General features: G+C 37.7%; 1 protein-coding gene across 1 annotated transcript; it reads right to left on the bottom strand.

Annotated features, from left to right (window-relative positions):
- LOC105498273 (olfactory receptor family 6 subfamily P member 1) lies at window positions 1–954 on the bottom strand. The gene has a single exon (XM_011770274.3). It carries the CDS (start codon window positions 952–954, stop codon window positions 1–3), a length of 954 nt encoding a protein of 317 aa, XP_011768576.3.
- Between the last annotated feature and the right edge of the window lie 15,865 nt (window positions 955–16,819).

The raw sequence follows: 16,819 nt of genomic DNA, 5'->3' as shown, positions 1-16,819 counted from the left end.
TCAGTCCAGAACATCCTTAGGATAGTGACATCTGCCCATCACTGCCTTCCTGAAGGCCTCCTTCACCTCCTTGTTCCTCAGGCAGTAGATGGCTGGGTTGAGGGATGGTACAATGACAGTGTAGAGCACAGAGATAATCTTGTTGTGGTTGAAGGTGTACATGGCCCGGGGCCGTGCATAGGTGAAGAGAGTGGAGGAGTAGTAGATAACAACCACTGCCAGATGAGTGGCACAAGTGGAAAAGGCTTTGCGGCGTCCCCTGGAAGTAGGGATCCTCAGGATGGCTGCAATGATGGCAGCATATGATGAAACCACAGCCAATAGAGGGAGGAGAATCATCACCAGGGCCAGAAGGAAGTCTACTAGCTCTGCTTGCTCCTTGTCAGAACAGGTGAGGTTGAGTAGTGGTGAAATATCACAGAAAAAGTGGTTGATAACGTTGGGTCCACAGTAGGACAATTGGGAAATAAAAAGAAGCTTCATCATGGAGCTGAAGAAGCCACTGCCCCAAGAGGCAGCAGCAAGGCGAGTGGCCAGACTGGAAGGCATGAGACTAGGGTAATGGAGTGGTCCACAGATGGCCAGGTAGCGGTCATAGGCCATAACTGCCAACAGCACACATTCAGTACAGGCTAAGGCAATAAAGAAGTAGAGTTGGGTCATGCAACCTACATAGGAGACTCTACTATCCTGGGTAAGAAAGGCTGCCAAGAGCCGAGGAATGGTGACGTTGATGTACCAAAGCTCCAGGAAAGAAAGATGGCCAAGGAAAAAGTACATGGGGCGATGAAGGCTTGGAGTGAGCCATATTGTGAAGACAATGAGTGCATTCTCCAACAATGTCAGAAGGTAAATTGCAAAGAAAAGGACAAAGAGGAGCAGCTGGAAGGGAGGAGTGGTAGGGAAACCCACCAAGACAAACTCTTCGACATGGCCTCCACTCAAATTTCTCATGGTCTCTGTCCACTTGAGTGCCTCAAATAAATCACAGGAAGAACAAGAGGTTTGAAAGGTAGGTGCAACAAACTGCCAACATACTCTCACAGGTTATAACCACTGAAGATGCTTAGTGGTATATTAATTATTATATCATTTTCCCTCTTCACTTTGCTGTTTTTTCTCTCACCTTATAGGAAAAGTTAACAGACCTGAGTACTCAATTACCTAGCGATCTTAACTACAGTGGGTATTTGATAAATACTTTCTGAGTGATTTCAGAACTGCCTTGGCATTTTGATTCTTGTCCAGGATGTGCTCTTCCTTTGCACCCTTTAGAAACAACTATAAACTCCTAAGCCCACAGCACCTTTACTCAGTAGTTGTTGAATGAGTGAATAAAAGAAGGTGTGACCTCAAGTTGGAGCCTACAAGCTTATCTCTCAAGGGAAATTGTACTAAGAGGAAGCAATAACTCAGGGAGATTGCTTGAACTATAATGCAAGGCAACATGACAGTATGCAGATTGGTTTGAAAAATATTCATTTCCAAATGGAGAGACAATTCAATACAAAGGAGATTATGAAGCTCTGCTCCAGAGAATAGTTATTTTTCCATTCACTTTACATTTATTTTTGAATACATTTTTAGTGCTAGAATTAGACTGTCTTATTTCCAGGAGGTATAATATGTTAAAAATTGACCTCCTGAAAGTTGTACATGTCTTAATTCCTGGAATCTATACATCATATGGCAATTATTTTGCAAATATGATTAATTAAGGACTTTGAGATGCAGCGCTTATCCTGGATTTTCTAGGTGGGCCTTAAATACAATGAAAAAGGTCTTTACAAGACAGAGACAGAGTGAAACTTGAAACAGATGCACAGAGGAGAAGGCAATGTAAAGATGAAGCAGAGAGAGATTTAAGGATGCTGGCCTTGAAGACTGCAATGATTTGGCCACAAGATGTTTATCTTGAATGAATGCCCACAGCCATCAGAAGCTAAAAGATGCAAGGAAGAATTTCTCAAGAGCCTCAAGAGGGAGTGCGGCTCTGCCTATGCCTTGAATTGAGCCAAGTGATACTGATTTCGCATTTCTGGCCTCAAGAACTGTGAGAAAACAACTCTCTGTTGTTTTAACCCACCACATTTGTGGCCGTTTATTACAGCAACCATGGGAAACTGATGCAACTGGGAAGGCAGGAAAATGAAAGAGGAAGTCATTTCCCCAACCATTCTTCTACGCTTTTCCAGTCCTCCATTAACATTGCCAGTGACCTGACATCTCCAGGGAGACCCTGGTAAAATTACAAGTCTGACTTGAGATTGGGTCACATGTCATTAAGCAGTTTCATTTTTGGTGTGATTTAGGTACCTGTCTTTAAACATTATTTTCCTCTAAGAAATTTAAAAAATGATATACTAATTTACATAGTTTTAACTTGACATCAATTTTTTTTTCTTTTTTTTTTTAAAGATGAGTCCCTGCTGTGTTCTTCAGGCTGGACTCCAACTCCTGGGCTCAAGGAATCCTTTCACTTCAGCCTCCTGTGTAGGTAGGACTACAGACACAACATCTATTGTTTTATCAGACATTTATGTGGCCACAGGGAGTCTAATTTTTTACTGCATTATGAGAATTGAACTTTCAAATGAAACAGATTACTTCTTTATATATTCAATGAAATCTAGTGAAATCTAAATATCAGTGCTAAGGTAATGATATCCACCGATACTTGTTTAAACAAGTACACAAATGAGCATATCTTTTTAAAACTGGAAATTTTACATCACTTATTTCACCAAAGTCACAATTCATGGTATTGTAATATATTTATAATTGCAAGTCTTTTATTGATTTCTCTGTATCTACCTACATGTTTTTTGTTTCCTGTACTTTTAAGACTATGAGTGCTTTATAAAAGATTTTCTTTAGCTGTTATATAATTAGCATACATTGCCAGGAGCGGTGGCTCAAGCCTGTAATCCCAGCACTTTGGGAGGCCGAGTCGGGCGGATCACGAGGTCAGGAGATCTAGACCATCCTGGCTAACCCAGTGAAACCCCGTCTTTACTAAAAAATACAAAAAACTAGCCGGGCGAAGTGGCGGGCGCCTGTAGTCCCAGCTACTCCGGAGGCTGAGGCAGGAGAATGGCGTAAACCCGGGAGGCAGAGCTTGCTGTGAGCTGAGATCCAGCCACTGCACTCCAGCCTGGGTGACAGAGCGAGACTCCGTCTCAAAAAAAAAAAAAAAAAAATTAATTAGCATACATCTACCTAAAGCAATACAAATATAAATATATAAAAAATCTAAAACAAACATTTGAACAAAATGTTTAAATTTACTGGAAAACTATCTCATAATAATGTATGTTATGCTTTTATCCAATGTTTGTGTGTATTGTAAGACTTATTACCACAATGAGTAAGATTTCAGCATTGATTCTATTCTGAATTTTCATTTTGGAGGTGTAAACACTAAGAAAACTAGTTCACATATAAGTGATATTGAGGTACCATAGCTTCATGAATGAAAGTTTGTTTTGTTATAGAAATAACACTAGATTATTTAAACTTTTTATTAGTTGTGTGCCAGAAAATAAATATTCAGTAACATATCATCAAAATTATTTTCATTCATCTATTAGCTGACAACTTGATTAGCTTCTATTTCAACTGCATTGAAAGCAAAAGATTGTTAACCACTGACCTGCAAAAGAATCTGATACCCAGTTATTAGCCCTTTACTTTCTCGACACTGACTTTGGCATTGACACTAACTTACGCTCTTGGACACTTCCATATGGCAAGATTTTGCTATGCCTTTCCTTGTTAAAAAAAAAATGAAAAGAGAAGTGGGAAAGGACACTTTATCTAGCAGATCAATTTTAAGAGCTCTTAAGGGATTTGAAGATGAGAGAATCAGTCCTTTGGAACTATTCCTGCCTGGACATTGGGAGATTTTTATTTTTATTTTTGTACCCTCAAGTGTCCAAAAAGTCCAGTTTGGAAGCAGTGACTTTAATGCATCAGATACTTTTCTGAGAGAGTTTAAAGAGAAAGCATGTGTGGTAAGGTTAGGGACAGGGTAGGAAGGAAGCCCAACATGCCTCAGGAGTAGGTAATAACAGAGGATGGGAAAAACTTGAAAATGGTGGCTGGAAACTCTCAAGAGACAAGGTAAGGGAATTGAGATGCTAAGGCAGACTGAACAATGACAGAACATCTGAAGAGGGACTTGTCCTCACCCCTCTATTATCAGTGTAACAGAGCAGTAACAAAACATAGTAGGCACTCAATAAATATTACCGGAGTGAGTTTCAGTCTTGATTTGTACAGTCTTGAATTTATATCATTCAGATTCATAATATATCTTGAAAATATAGATAATTGAACTAAAGGAAATTAGCGTTCTTTTCCAGTTATTGCATTGCATAAAATTGGTTGAAATTCCAACTTACCAGAGTCAGTCCTGAGGGATGTGGGAGAGAAGTTGTTGGAAAATGGAGTGAAGGATGGGAAGCAGTCTTAGAAATTTACTGACTGTTCACAAGTCTGTTGGAAGCCAATCTTGCTCTGTAGCTACTGTGGCTTAGATTGTCTGCTGATTCAAAGTCTGCAAGTCGGTCCCCTTGTGCCCAGAGGTGCCCATACTCCTACCTCTTGCCCACTCCTCAGTAATATTATGTTATCATCTTCATGAGTTTCAAGCTCAGTTGTTGAAAACTGAACCCTTTTTGCTATTTCACCTGGCCTGCTACTGCCAAGAACTTTCTTCTCCAACCAAGGCAACTTCAGCCCTTATTGTCCACCAAAAATGGTCTGTTATTTTATTCTTTTTCTGCTCTCAGTCTGCTCTCCCTTTTTAAAGACACTCTCCTCGATAGACTACTTTTGAATCATAGTACTCAGATCCCTTCTGTAGCTCTGAGTATATCATAGCATTGTGCCCTCTGAACTCTTCTTGTATTTGTTCTTTTTGTTTGTTTGTTTCTTACTTGCTTTAACTTCTAGGTGTGTCTTCTCCATCATCAGTCTGGGAGCCCTTCCTCTTTAGTGCTGCACAATTTTTATATCAAGGGAGGATTCTACCATCAGGGCAGCAGAGTACAGCTTAGCCTGCAATGTCAGCAGTCACACAGTGATGATCTCTTTAAACATACCCTTCTCATTTGGCAACTTAGATTCCAAGTAATAATTAATGAGGCACACCTTGAAGATTTCTCCCATTGCATTTTCCCTCAGAACCAAGAACAGCTCTTTATGGGTTGGTCTTCTCAGGACTAGATGATATTGATGCTGTTGTACAATTTATCTTTTATTTGCCTTTGAATGCTCCCCTTCAACATTACCCTCCCCTTTACTCCTGTTTTCCATTCCTCTTATTTATTCCTGCAGTTACATCAGAGTTCTTCAAGACACCACTCTGTTATTTTACCTCTCGTCTTTTGCACGTGAGTAAACATAATAAACAACAGTGTCTCTGTAAGGACTTTGTCCAAAAGGTCCTTCACACTCACAGCTGCTATTATGACCATGACTCTATTAATAAATCTATGGGGTAGCTATGTATCTTCCCGGATTTTTCCTCCATGGTAGCAGAGATCTCACTCATTGCTCTATTCTAGTTAAGTTCATTACTTTGGCCATAATACATAACTGATGCATATATATCAAATTAGTTAAGAAATAAATAAGGTAATACTTTAAGAACTTTGGAATTTAAAAGGTAGAATGTTATTTCAGGGGTGGAATATCGAACCTGTTTTATTATTTGTAAAATAGTTCTGCTGCTGCCACTGCTGGTAACATTTGTCATTCCTACTTCATTAGACTATATGACATTAAAAGAGATAATTAGCTGAGAATTATTTGCCCATAATATGACACAATTTATTACTGTAAACCACATTGGTGATGCCATAGCTCTGTGGGCCTGAAACCATGTAGATGTCACTTGGATCTTCCAAATTAGCTATTCACACCAGCACATTTGCCTGGATTCCTGTTTAACCTCTACCTTCTAGATATTACATAAGCGAAGGTTAGTAGTAGATGGCCTGGTGTTCAGTGGTGCTCTATGGGAAGCAACACAAGCCTTCATCTGGAGACACACTGGGCAGAGCTCTGTGCATAGGCATATCCCACTCCCAGAGAAAACTGCCTGTTTTGTTTTCCTTTGTTTCCCTTGAATTCCTCATTTATCATCACAAATTGAAGAATCTTAATGCACCAACCAAAACACTGGTGAATTAACAACTGAGGACTGTTTGAAATTATTATAATTACTGTCTTCGTCTGTATCTACAAGGCATATAAAGAAGATATAATAATAATTGATTACTCTGTGAAGGGTAGTGAGTATTTTTCATATGTTGACTTAATTCTCACAACAGCTCAGTGAGTTTAAACACCATTGTTTCTATTTGTAAATGACACAGAAAGAGGAGTGATTTTTTTTTCTCAAGATCATACATCTAGAAAATTGTGGAAGTGGAATAAACCTAGATATCTTGCTATGAAAATATGGTGGGAAATTTAACCTGTATACTACACATCTTCCATGGAAATAAGTAAATGTCCATGGGTATAGCCAGGTGGACTCATTTATATAAGAATAAAGGATTTTGTTTGTTTGTTTGTTTGTTTGTTTGTCTGTCTTCTCTGTGTATGGCAGTCAAATTCATTCAAAAGATTTTTTTAAATCTCATTTGAATTCATAGATGTAGACTTAATATGACAGCTATTTCTTTGGGTCTTGCCTTAGGGCAAGGGAAGTGCTACACCCTAAACACGTCAAGATTGGCTTCTGACTCTCTTATCATGGCTTTCTTCTTTCTGGGTTCCCCTTTCCCATATATATTTTCCTACCCTGTCCAATGCATTTACAAATCTCTAACATTTTACCACATTGCCACTTAAAAAAAAAATCCTTCACCCTCGTGAACGTTTTGGATGCATTTCTCGGGTGCTATATTTAGAATCCTAAACATATGAATAAAAGATTAAAATGACAGGGTACTCACTCTGAGATGTTCGAATGATTAAGCTTTTTCAAATTTTAAGCACTTTGTATATCTTGAGAAATTCAAGCGATTTTCGGGATTATGAGGAACTGAAAATCGTAGGGAATGGATGAAGGATTTGAGGGTGTCTAACCTGAATAAAGACATAATTTGTCACAGAAGAACACCTACTTCTTTGCTTGCCTGTCTTCCACATCCGCACACATACCCTGCCTTTTGATATTTGTCAATAGGTTGCTTAACTTTTGTTTCTGGGCAGGTATGGTTTGCCCTAGAAACTCTTCAATAAAGTTGATACTTCATGCTGGTCTCTAAGTCGTTTGTGGCATGGCAGGGCTGAGGTTTTGCAGATGGAGCCCTGAAGCAAACAGAGGCAGCAGTAGCCAGCCCTTATTACATTTCCCTTATTGCATTCTCATCAGGGACATAGCCCCTTAGTAGACATTGTCATGGTGACCTATCTCTCCCCAACAAGACCGTGTCCAAGTCACCTCAGGGACCATTTGTTCTAGGGCATAGGTGATACAATGAAAAAGCATTGTCCAGAGGGACACGGGTGTGCACTGAAGTGGAGTAAAGTCCTCGGGTTCATTTCCTGAGTGTCATTTATGTAGAGCTTCCCCAAACCCTATTTTCAGAAGTGCCTAAGAGGTGCCTAGATATGTTGATAATTCAGGACTAAAATTCTTTTGAGGAAATAAAACAATAAAGTAAGAGTTATGGGCAAATTAATTCTGATAGGTTATTTAGACTATTACATTTTTTGAGAAGATGTTTATTTGTTAAACTCTGTTCACCATTGCCTCTTATCACTTGTTTGTGTTTATATATGAGGGAGAGATGCTTTATCTCTCTTCTGTAAGTCTACAAGCTCCATAAGGAAAGCCTGTATGCTGCTTGCCCTTCTTTACAACCCTTTGTTAATAAAACTTGGTGCACGGGGAAGATCTCAGGATAATTAGTGGGAAGATGTGTAGAGGAGTGCTTGTGAATTCCTGATTCCTGCCCCAAATCTGCATCTGTTTCTGAAAATGATGGGGTTTTCTTTCTCTTTCCACACTGGTTTTCCTGACTGTTATTCATACCCATGTTGCTTCTTTGCTTCTTGGTCTACTGAACTGTCACAAATGAAGTAGGGTACCTCATAGGGTGTGCGCTAAGCAGCCTATCACTGAAAGTGTTCAAGCAGAGCCTAGACGACCTGTTTAGGATGCAATATTGGAGAGGAAGTGCCTGCAGTAAAAATGATGGCTCTCTTCTCTTGGCAATAATGGCAATTTGTTGTTACTGCAGAACAAGAGAGCTGTAAGTAAGTACTTTGCAAAAGATTAAATGATGCTATAAGGAGTTGGAGAAATGCAGTTATTGCTGAGATTTTAGCTCAAAGTGGTAAGGAGATGGTAACTTTCAGAAAACACAGAAGGCAGAACAACATGAGAAAGCCAGGGATGATGTCAGTCTTGACATATTAAGTTCAAGGAAAAGGCAGATATATGCAGCAATAAATCAGAAATATTGGCTTGGATCTTCTTTCTGCCTTCAGTTTATAAACTTGGGAGTCAGCATTAATAAATATGTAAAATCACACTTGATAAAATGTAACCAGAGGAACAGAGCTGAGAACAAAAAGAAAGAGAAAAATGGAAAGGAAGTGCTTGAGAAATGCAGACCAAAGAAGGAAAAAGACCAAAAATTGTCCCAGACAGGAATTGTAAACACTTAACCTCCAGTGTTTTCTGGAGGTTAAGGGGCTAGACAATTTCAGGAAGGTGAGGGTGGTGATAAAATAAGAAAAAAGTGTTAAAATTAAAAAGAGGAAGCTGTTTTTATACTTTTTCCTATTGGTGCAAAAAATACACAATTGCTATTTACTGAACAATCACTATGTAATATATACAGGACATTTTGCTAAAAATTTTATACATACTTTATTTAATTATCTTAGCAATACAATGCAGCTACAATCTAAACTACCAAGTTTAAATTGGTACAAAAATATAACTGCTTAAATCAGACAGAATTTATTTATCTTTCATATAGCCCTACAGTGGTGAGTGGTCCACAGTTGGCAGGGCCTGTGGAACAGCTTGACTTCACAAGATTGTAAAAAGCACAGGCAGATGGTTGGTTCTCCCAGACTCAATAGAAGGCTTCTATTGGAAGTCCAAGGCACTATTCTGTTTTTCCATGTCCTTTCCATCAGGAAAGCAGAAAGAGAGAAACTGATCTTCAGAGAGATATAGAAGTTTCACCCATCATTTCCACTTATATCTCATTGATTAAAAACTTGGTCACTTAATAGTCAAACCTGGCCACAGAGAAAGCTAATAAATGTAGTAACTAACTGGCCATCTGTGTACTCAGCTAAAATTCCAGAGGGTTCTATTACTAAACTCATAGCAAGAATATATATTATCACTGGCAGTTTCAGATTCAAGAAATTATGATCCTGTTAAAGAGGTAAAAATGATGCTTTCAAAAGGTAAGTGATTATCACAGAATCACACAGTATGTGGCAGAGACAAATTAAACTCAGATCATATTGATTCCGAGTTTATTTTTAGATGACTGTAGATTCATATGCAATTATGAGAAATAATACAGAAAGATCTCATGTATCCTTTACTCAATTATCCTCAAGAGTAATGTCCTACAAAACTATACTATGCTGTGACAGCTAGGATGTTGACATCATTACAGTGAAGGTACAGAACATGTCAGTCACCACATGAATCCCTCTTGTTGCTCTTTTATAGGCACATTAACTTTTCTGTTACCCACATTTTTTTTTTTTTTTTTTTTTTTTTGTGAGCAATAAAGCTTTTTATTCACCTGGGTGCAGGCGGCCTGAGTCTGAAAAGAGAGTCAGCAAAGGGAGATAAGGGAGGGGACATTTTATAGGATTTGGGTAGATAAAGGAAAATTACAGTCAAGCAAAAGGAATTTCACAAGATAATGTCATCGCTTAAGGCAAGGACCAGCCATTTTCACTTCTTTTGTGCTGGAATGTCATCAGTTAAGGCAGGGTATGGCTTTTGCACTTCTTTTGTGATTCTTCAGTTACTTCAGGCCATCTGGGCTTATATGTGCAAGTCACAGGGGATGTGATGGCTTGGCTTGGCTTGGGCTCGGAGGCCTGACATTCCTGCCTTCTTAATAAGAAAGATAAAACAAAATAGTGTTGAAGTGTTGGGGCAGTGAGAATTTTTTTGGGGGGGTGGTATGGAGAGAGAATGGGCGATGTTTCTCAGGGCTACTTCAAGCGGGATTAGGGGAGGCATGGGAACCTAGAGTGTGAGAGATTAAGCTGAAGACAGATTTTGTGGTAAGGGGTAATATATGTAACTCACATTCTTAACCCTTAGCAGCTTGGCAACCACTAATCTATTTTCAATTTTGATAATTGCTTCATTTGAAGTATGCTATACACACACACACACACACACACACACACATCTCTGTGTGTGTGTATATATATATGACAGAATCACAAACCTAGTATGTGACAAATACAAAAATTAAACTGAAATGTAAATATTTATGTATTTATAAATATAGTATTTATAAATATATATGTATACACATAGCTGTATGGATTTATAAATATACATGTATACATTTATAAAGGTACATACATATATATTTTTAGTGCTCTTGTGAATTTTTCTCTTCAGTGATTATATTTTCAACTCTAGAGTTTTCATTTGGTTCTTACTTACATTTATTTATAGTATGTACCTTTAGTGATATTTTTCATTTAGCATAATTGTCTAGAGATTGATTTAGATTGTGTGTTTCTATCAACAGTTTATCCCTTTTCATTGTTGAGTAATATTTTAAGACATAGATATGTACAGTTTAAGTAGTTTCTTCTTGAAGAAAATTTTCGTGATTTCCAATTTTGTGTGTGTGTGTGTGTGTGTGTGTGCGCGTGGGTGTGTGACAGTTTCACTCTTGTTGCCTAGGCTGGTGTGCAATGGTATGATCCTCTGCCTCCTGGATTCGAGTGGTTCTCCTGCCTCAGCCTCCCAAGTAGCTGGGATTACAGGTGTGTGCCACCATGCCTGGCTAATTTTGTATTTTTAATAAAGACAGTGTTTCACCATGTTGGTCAGTCTGGTCTCGAACGCTTGACCTCAGGTTATCTGCCTCCCTAGGCCTCCCAAAGGGCTAAGATTACAGGCTTGAGTCACCACGCCTGGCCTCCAGTTTTTGATTGTTTTAAAAGAAGACAATTTTAAAATCCTTGAGATTGAATTCTTAGTTGACAAGTTTTGTTTTGTTTTTTGAACACTGAGTATGTTATCCCACTGCTTTTTAGTCTTCGTTGTTTCTGCTAAAAAGTCAGCTGTTAAACTGGGGCTGACTTGTAAATAATGGGCCATTTTTCATTTGATGCTTTTCAAAATTTCCTCACTGTCTTTGACTTTCAGCATTTTTGCTATGATGTGTCTTTTTGTGTACCTCTTTGCATTTATCCTATGTGAAATTTGTTGAGCTTCCTAGATGTGTAGCTTTATGTTTTTCAATAAATTTGGAAAGTATTCTGCCAGTATTTCTTCAGATATTTTGTTTCTTATCCTTTCTCTTTGCTCTTTCTTCCTGGTACTCCCATTACACCAGTTTTGGTGTGTTTAATTGTGTCCCAGATTTCTCTAAGGCTCTATTTTTTCATGGTTTTTTTTTTTTTTTTCCTCATTTTCCTTTGAGCTGCATATTTTTTATCACTCTAAGTTCATCATTTTCTTTTCCTGTTAGTTCAAATGTATTGTTGAGTGCTGTTGTAAACTTTTTAGTGGTTATACCTTCAATTCCAGAGTTTTAATTTGGTTTTTATTTATAATTTCTGTCTCTCTGTTGGTATTCTGTATTTGATGTAACATTGTCATATATCTTCCTTTACTTCTTTAATCATGATTTTCTTTAGATCTTTAAATATATTTACAATGGTTATTTGGAAGTCCATCTTTTAGATATGGCATCTAGTCACACTCTCGCCAGCAGTTTTTGTTGTCTGATTTTCTTTTTTTTTTTTTTAATGTATGGGTCATATTTTTCTCTTTCTTTGCATAGTTTATATGGGAAACTGGAATTTTGTATAATATATTTTAGAAACTCTGGTTACTGGTCTTTCTCCCCTCTCTCCCCACTAGGTCTTGCTTTCATTATTTGCTTGCTTACTTGTTCAGTGACTGGCTGGATTATTTTTGTAAAGTTTATCCTCCCCTATACTTCTGCTGTGTTAAGTCTTTGATGTTGCTTTTCAGAGGACACACATATGCCTAGTCACCCTGGGGTGACAATAATTTTGGCAGAGCTTATGTTGTCCCCTATCCTGACTACATCCAGCTTTTAACCTAATAATTACCTACTGATTTCTCCATTGTTTCCAAAATGCCCTAGAACATAAATTTCTCTACTGAGTAATTCAATAAAATTCAGACTTCTTTGAAGGAATGATTACTGAAGTCAGAGTTTGCAATTTGTTATTACCCAAAGAGGGTTCCTCCTGGCTCTTTCTTTTTCCTGTTTAGAGGATGTATTAAATGATATTCAGGTAGAACAGTCTATTCTGGGGATGTTGGCCAACAATATGGGTAAATCTTATAATGATCTTATGTGGGTACTATATCTCCTGAGTGCTGCCATAAATCTGTATAACCCTTAACTCATATTACATCATAATTTCTTAGCCTTCCCACTAGTAGAATGTAAGTTTTTTGAGAGAAAAAAATATGTCTTGTGTGTTTTTGTTTTCCTCATGGTTAGTGTAGTGTCTTGAACAGAATGAGTTTTTCATACATATAGAAGAGACAAATGGATATTTTTTCACAAAAAGCAATCTACATTTAATGCAGAACAGAAGTAAATTATCTCCTATTTTGATTCTTCATTAATGTCTTACTATATTGCTTATTGACAGGAGAGAATATTTTCATTTCTTCCCATTAAGGAAATTTCTTGGGTATAAAAATTTAGAAAACCCTAATGAGAAATTGGGTCAGAGATAAAGTCTTGAATTATAATAATATCTTAGATTATAGAAGAAAGATATGATATAAAGAGGAAAAAAAGAGTTTCACATGTATGCTGAAGTATATAGCTATAGTTTATTCATTTTTATTACTACATACTGATACATACATGAATATACCATAATTTTTCTATCTATTCTGTAGTATATTAGCTGAGTAATTTTCAGCTTTTGCCATTTTGCAAATATTGTGTCTAAGGACATCTATGTATGTCTTATGATACACATGTGCCGACTATTCTTTAGGGCATGCACATAAGAGTAGAAAAGTTTAACCACAGGGTATGAGAATCTCCAAAATAAGTTTATAATACTAGACTGTTTTCTAAAATGACTGAACAAGTATACACTCTTATTAAGAGCACTGTTGGCTCATGCCTGTAATCCCAGCACTTTGGGAGGCCATGGCGGGTGGATCATCTAGATCAGGAGTTTGAGATCAGCCTGGCCAACATGGTGAAACCCTGTCTCTACTAAATATACAAAAATTAGCCAAGTGTGGTGGCAGGCACCTGTAATCCCAGTTACTCGGGAGGCTGAGGCAGAAGAATCGCTTGAACCTGGGAAGTAGAGGTTGCAGTGAGCCGAGATCACAGCATTGCACTCCAGCCTGGTTGACAGAACAAGACTTATCTCAAAAAGAAAAAAAAAGAAAAAGAAAAAAAAAAAAAAGCACTGAAGGGTTCTTGTTGCTGTTGCTTCATGTTTCTTTTTTGACACTCGTTAATCTAGACTTTTAATTTTAGCCATTCAAGTGAGTATGTGGTAGCACCTCATTGGCTTTTTTTTTTTTTTTTAATACTTTAAGTTCTAAGGTACATGTGCACAATGTGCAGGTTTGTTACATATGTATGCATGTGCCACGTTGGTGTGCTGCACCCATTCACTCGTCATTTACATTAGGTATATCTCCTAATGCTATCCCTACCCCCTCCCCACAATAGGACCCAGTGTGTGATATTCCCCTTCTTGTATCCAAGTGATCTCATTGTTCAATTCCCACCTGTGAGTGAGAACATGCGGTGTTTGGTTTTCTGTTCTTGCGATAGTTTGCTGAGAATGATGGTTTCCAGCTGCATCCATGTCCCTACAAAGGACACGAACTCATTCCTTTTTATGGCTGCATAGTATTCCATAGTGTATATGTCCCACATTTTCTTAATCCAGTCTGTCACTGATGGACATTTGGGTTGATTTCAAGTCTTTGCTATTATGAATAGTGCTGCAATAAACATATGTGTGCATGTGTCTTTATAGCAGCATGACTTATAATCTTTTGTGTGTATCCCCAGTAATGGGATGGCTGGGTCAAATGGTATTTCTAATCTAGCCTTTTAAATTTAGCTATTCAAGTGAGTATGTAGTAATACCTCATCGAGATTTTTTAAATTATTATTGGGGTTTTAATGTTCATTTTCATGCTTACTAGTGAGACCCAGCACCTTTTAAGGTACTTATTGAACATTTGGATATTCTCTTTTATAAAAGATCTATTTGCATCTCTTAGAAATTTTTCTATTGTCTTTTAATTTATTTTTTGAGAATTTTATTTCTTTTAGAAATTGTTTATACAGCCATATACCACACAATAATGTTTTGGTCAATGACAGACCACAAAGACAATGATGGTTTCACAAGAGGATAAAACCGTATTTCTATTGTACCTTTTCTATCCTTAGATATGTTTAGATACATAAACACTACTGTTAGAATTGCCTGCAGTATTCCGTACAGTAACATACTGTACACATTTGTAGCCTAGGAACATTAGGCTATATCATACAGTCTATGTGCGTTGTAGGTTTGTGTAAGTACATTCTGTGATGTTTACACATTGACAAAATCACAAAGAGACACATTTCTCAGAATATATCCTCATTGTTAAGTGATGCATGACTGTATATACTAAATGAGGGCCTTTGCCAGTTACATGTTACAGACTTTTTTCTCTTTCTGTGCATTGCTTTAATCCTTACATTATAAAATAAAATGTAAACACAGAAAATTATCTAAACAAATACATAGCTTAGTGAATCTTTCACGAGCAAAACCCTTTGCAATTACTACCTAGACCATCAGGAGTTTTTCCTCTGTTGCCCAGGCTGAGGTGCAGTGGTGCGATCTTGTCTCGCCGCAACCTCCTCCTCCCTGGTTTAAGCGATTCTTCTGCCTCAACCTCCCTAGTAGCTGGGATTACGGGCGCACGCCACCACACCTGTCTGATTTTTGTATTTTTAGTAGAGACTAGGTTTTGCCATGTTGGCCAGGCTGATCTCAAACTCCTGACCTCAGGTGATCCGCCTGCCTCAGCCTCCCAAAGTGCTGGGGTTACAGGTGTGAGCCACCGCACCTGGCCCAGGAGTTTTTCATGTGACCCTCGCCCCTGCCCAATCACAGACCCTCCTTCTAAAAGTAATTATGATCCTAAATTTCATACTTATCACTCTGAAATTTCTTTATAGCTATATGATTTGGCTTTCTTTTCCACTCTCTCAATAGTGTCTTTTGATGAATAAAATGTCTGAATTTTGGTTTAATCTGCCTTTTTCACTTTAGTCAAAAATTTTACATACAATTTAAACAGTATTTTCTATCCCAAGTTGGTGAAGATATCTTCTTAATTACCTTTAAAAAGTTTTTTTGCTTCACTTTTCAAATTTAGTTTTCGATTTCCTGAAATTGATTTTTTTTTTCAGAGTTTGTTTTTCCCGTATGGATATGTTATTTTCCTAGCACCAGTTATATTGAAAGTCTATCATTTTCTCACTGTACTGAAATGCTCTACTTGTCATAAAGCAAGTGCCCATATGGGTATGAGTCTTTGGGTATTTTCAGCTTCCATTTACTTACTTATTTCTGGCAACTAGCAATCCCCACCACAGTCACTATATCAGGCACAAGCAGGCTAATTGATCCAAATTTAGGTTCAGGATCTTGAGTCTAGACTTGACGTAACATCCTCTGCATCCATAATAAGGGAGTAAATAGTATTTATTTTTGAGACTTTTAGCTTCCCTAGATTGAATAACCAATTGTCAGGAGTGGAACCAAAGTAAAAGAAAACGCTTGCCACTAAGTAATGGCTGCAGATTGAAGGTAGCAGAGATTTTTGTCTGCACCTGTGTCATGAAAATAATCCCAAAGAAAGAGTGTCATGGTCAGGGATAAATTTAATCAGTTAATGTGCATAATAAATTTATCCATTATTTCATTTGTTTCATAACATTCCCAAAAGTAACAGAACTCAAAATTACATCAATACTCTTACATCTCTTATCAGAAATGATTTGTGTCATGGGAGGTGCATTTCAGTGCTTCATAGCATTTGCCTAAAAAAAATCCTTAACTTTTACATTTTTTATTGTTGTTATTATTATTGTTGTTATTATTATTTGAGATGGAACTTTGCTCTTGTCACCCAGGCTGGATTGTAATGGCACGGTCTCTGCTCACTCTGCCTCTTGGGCTCAAACTATTCTCCTCCCTCAGCCTCCCGAGTAGCTGGGGTTACAGGCACCCCCCACCATGTCCAGCTAAATTTTGTATTTTTAGTAGAGAAGGGGTTTTACCATGTTGGCCAGGGTTGTCTCAAACTCCTGGCCTCAAGTGATCTGCCCACTTCGACCTCCCAAAGTGGTGGGATTACAAGCCTGAGCCATGGTTGACATCTTTAGATATTTAAACATCTCTCAGTGCAATGGTTTTATATGCTGTTTTACAAGCCTGAGCCATGGTTGACATCTTTAGATATTTAAAACATCTCTCAGTGCAGTGGTTTTATATGCTATTTTTTCCTTCCACGCTTTTTACTCAATTC

Source organism: Macaca nemestrina, chromosome 1, assembly GCF_043159975.1.
Source record: "Macaca nemestrina isolate mMacNem1 chromosome 1, mMacNem.hap1, whole genome shotgun sequence".
NCBI lineage: Eukaryota > Metazoa > Chordata > Mammalia > Primates > Cercopithecidae > Macaca > Macaca nemestrina.
Note: the sequence above shows the minus strand (reverse complement) of the source record. Positions and strands in the feature narration are given on the sequence as shown.

Coding starts and splice junctions, on each gene's coding strand:
- LOC105498273 (XM_011770274.3), bottom strand. CDS start 954: ATGAGAAATTTGAGTGGAGGCCATGTCGAAGAGTTTGTCTTGGTGGGT.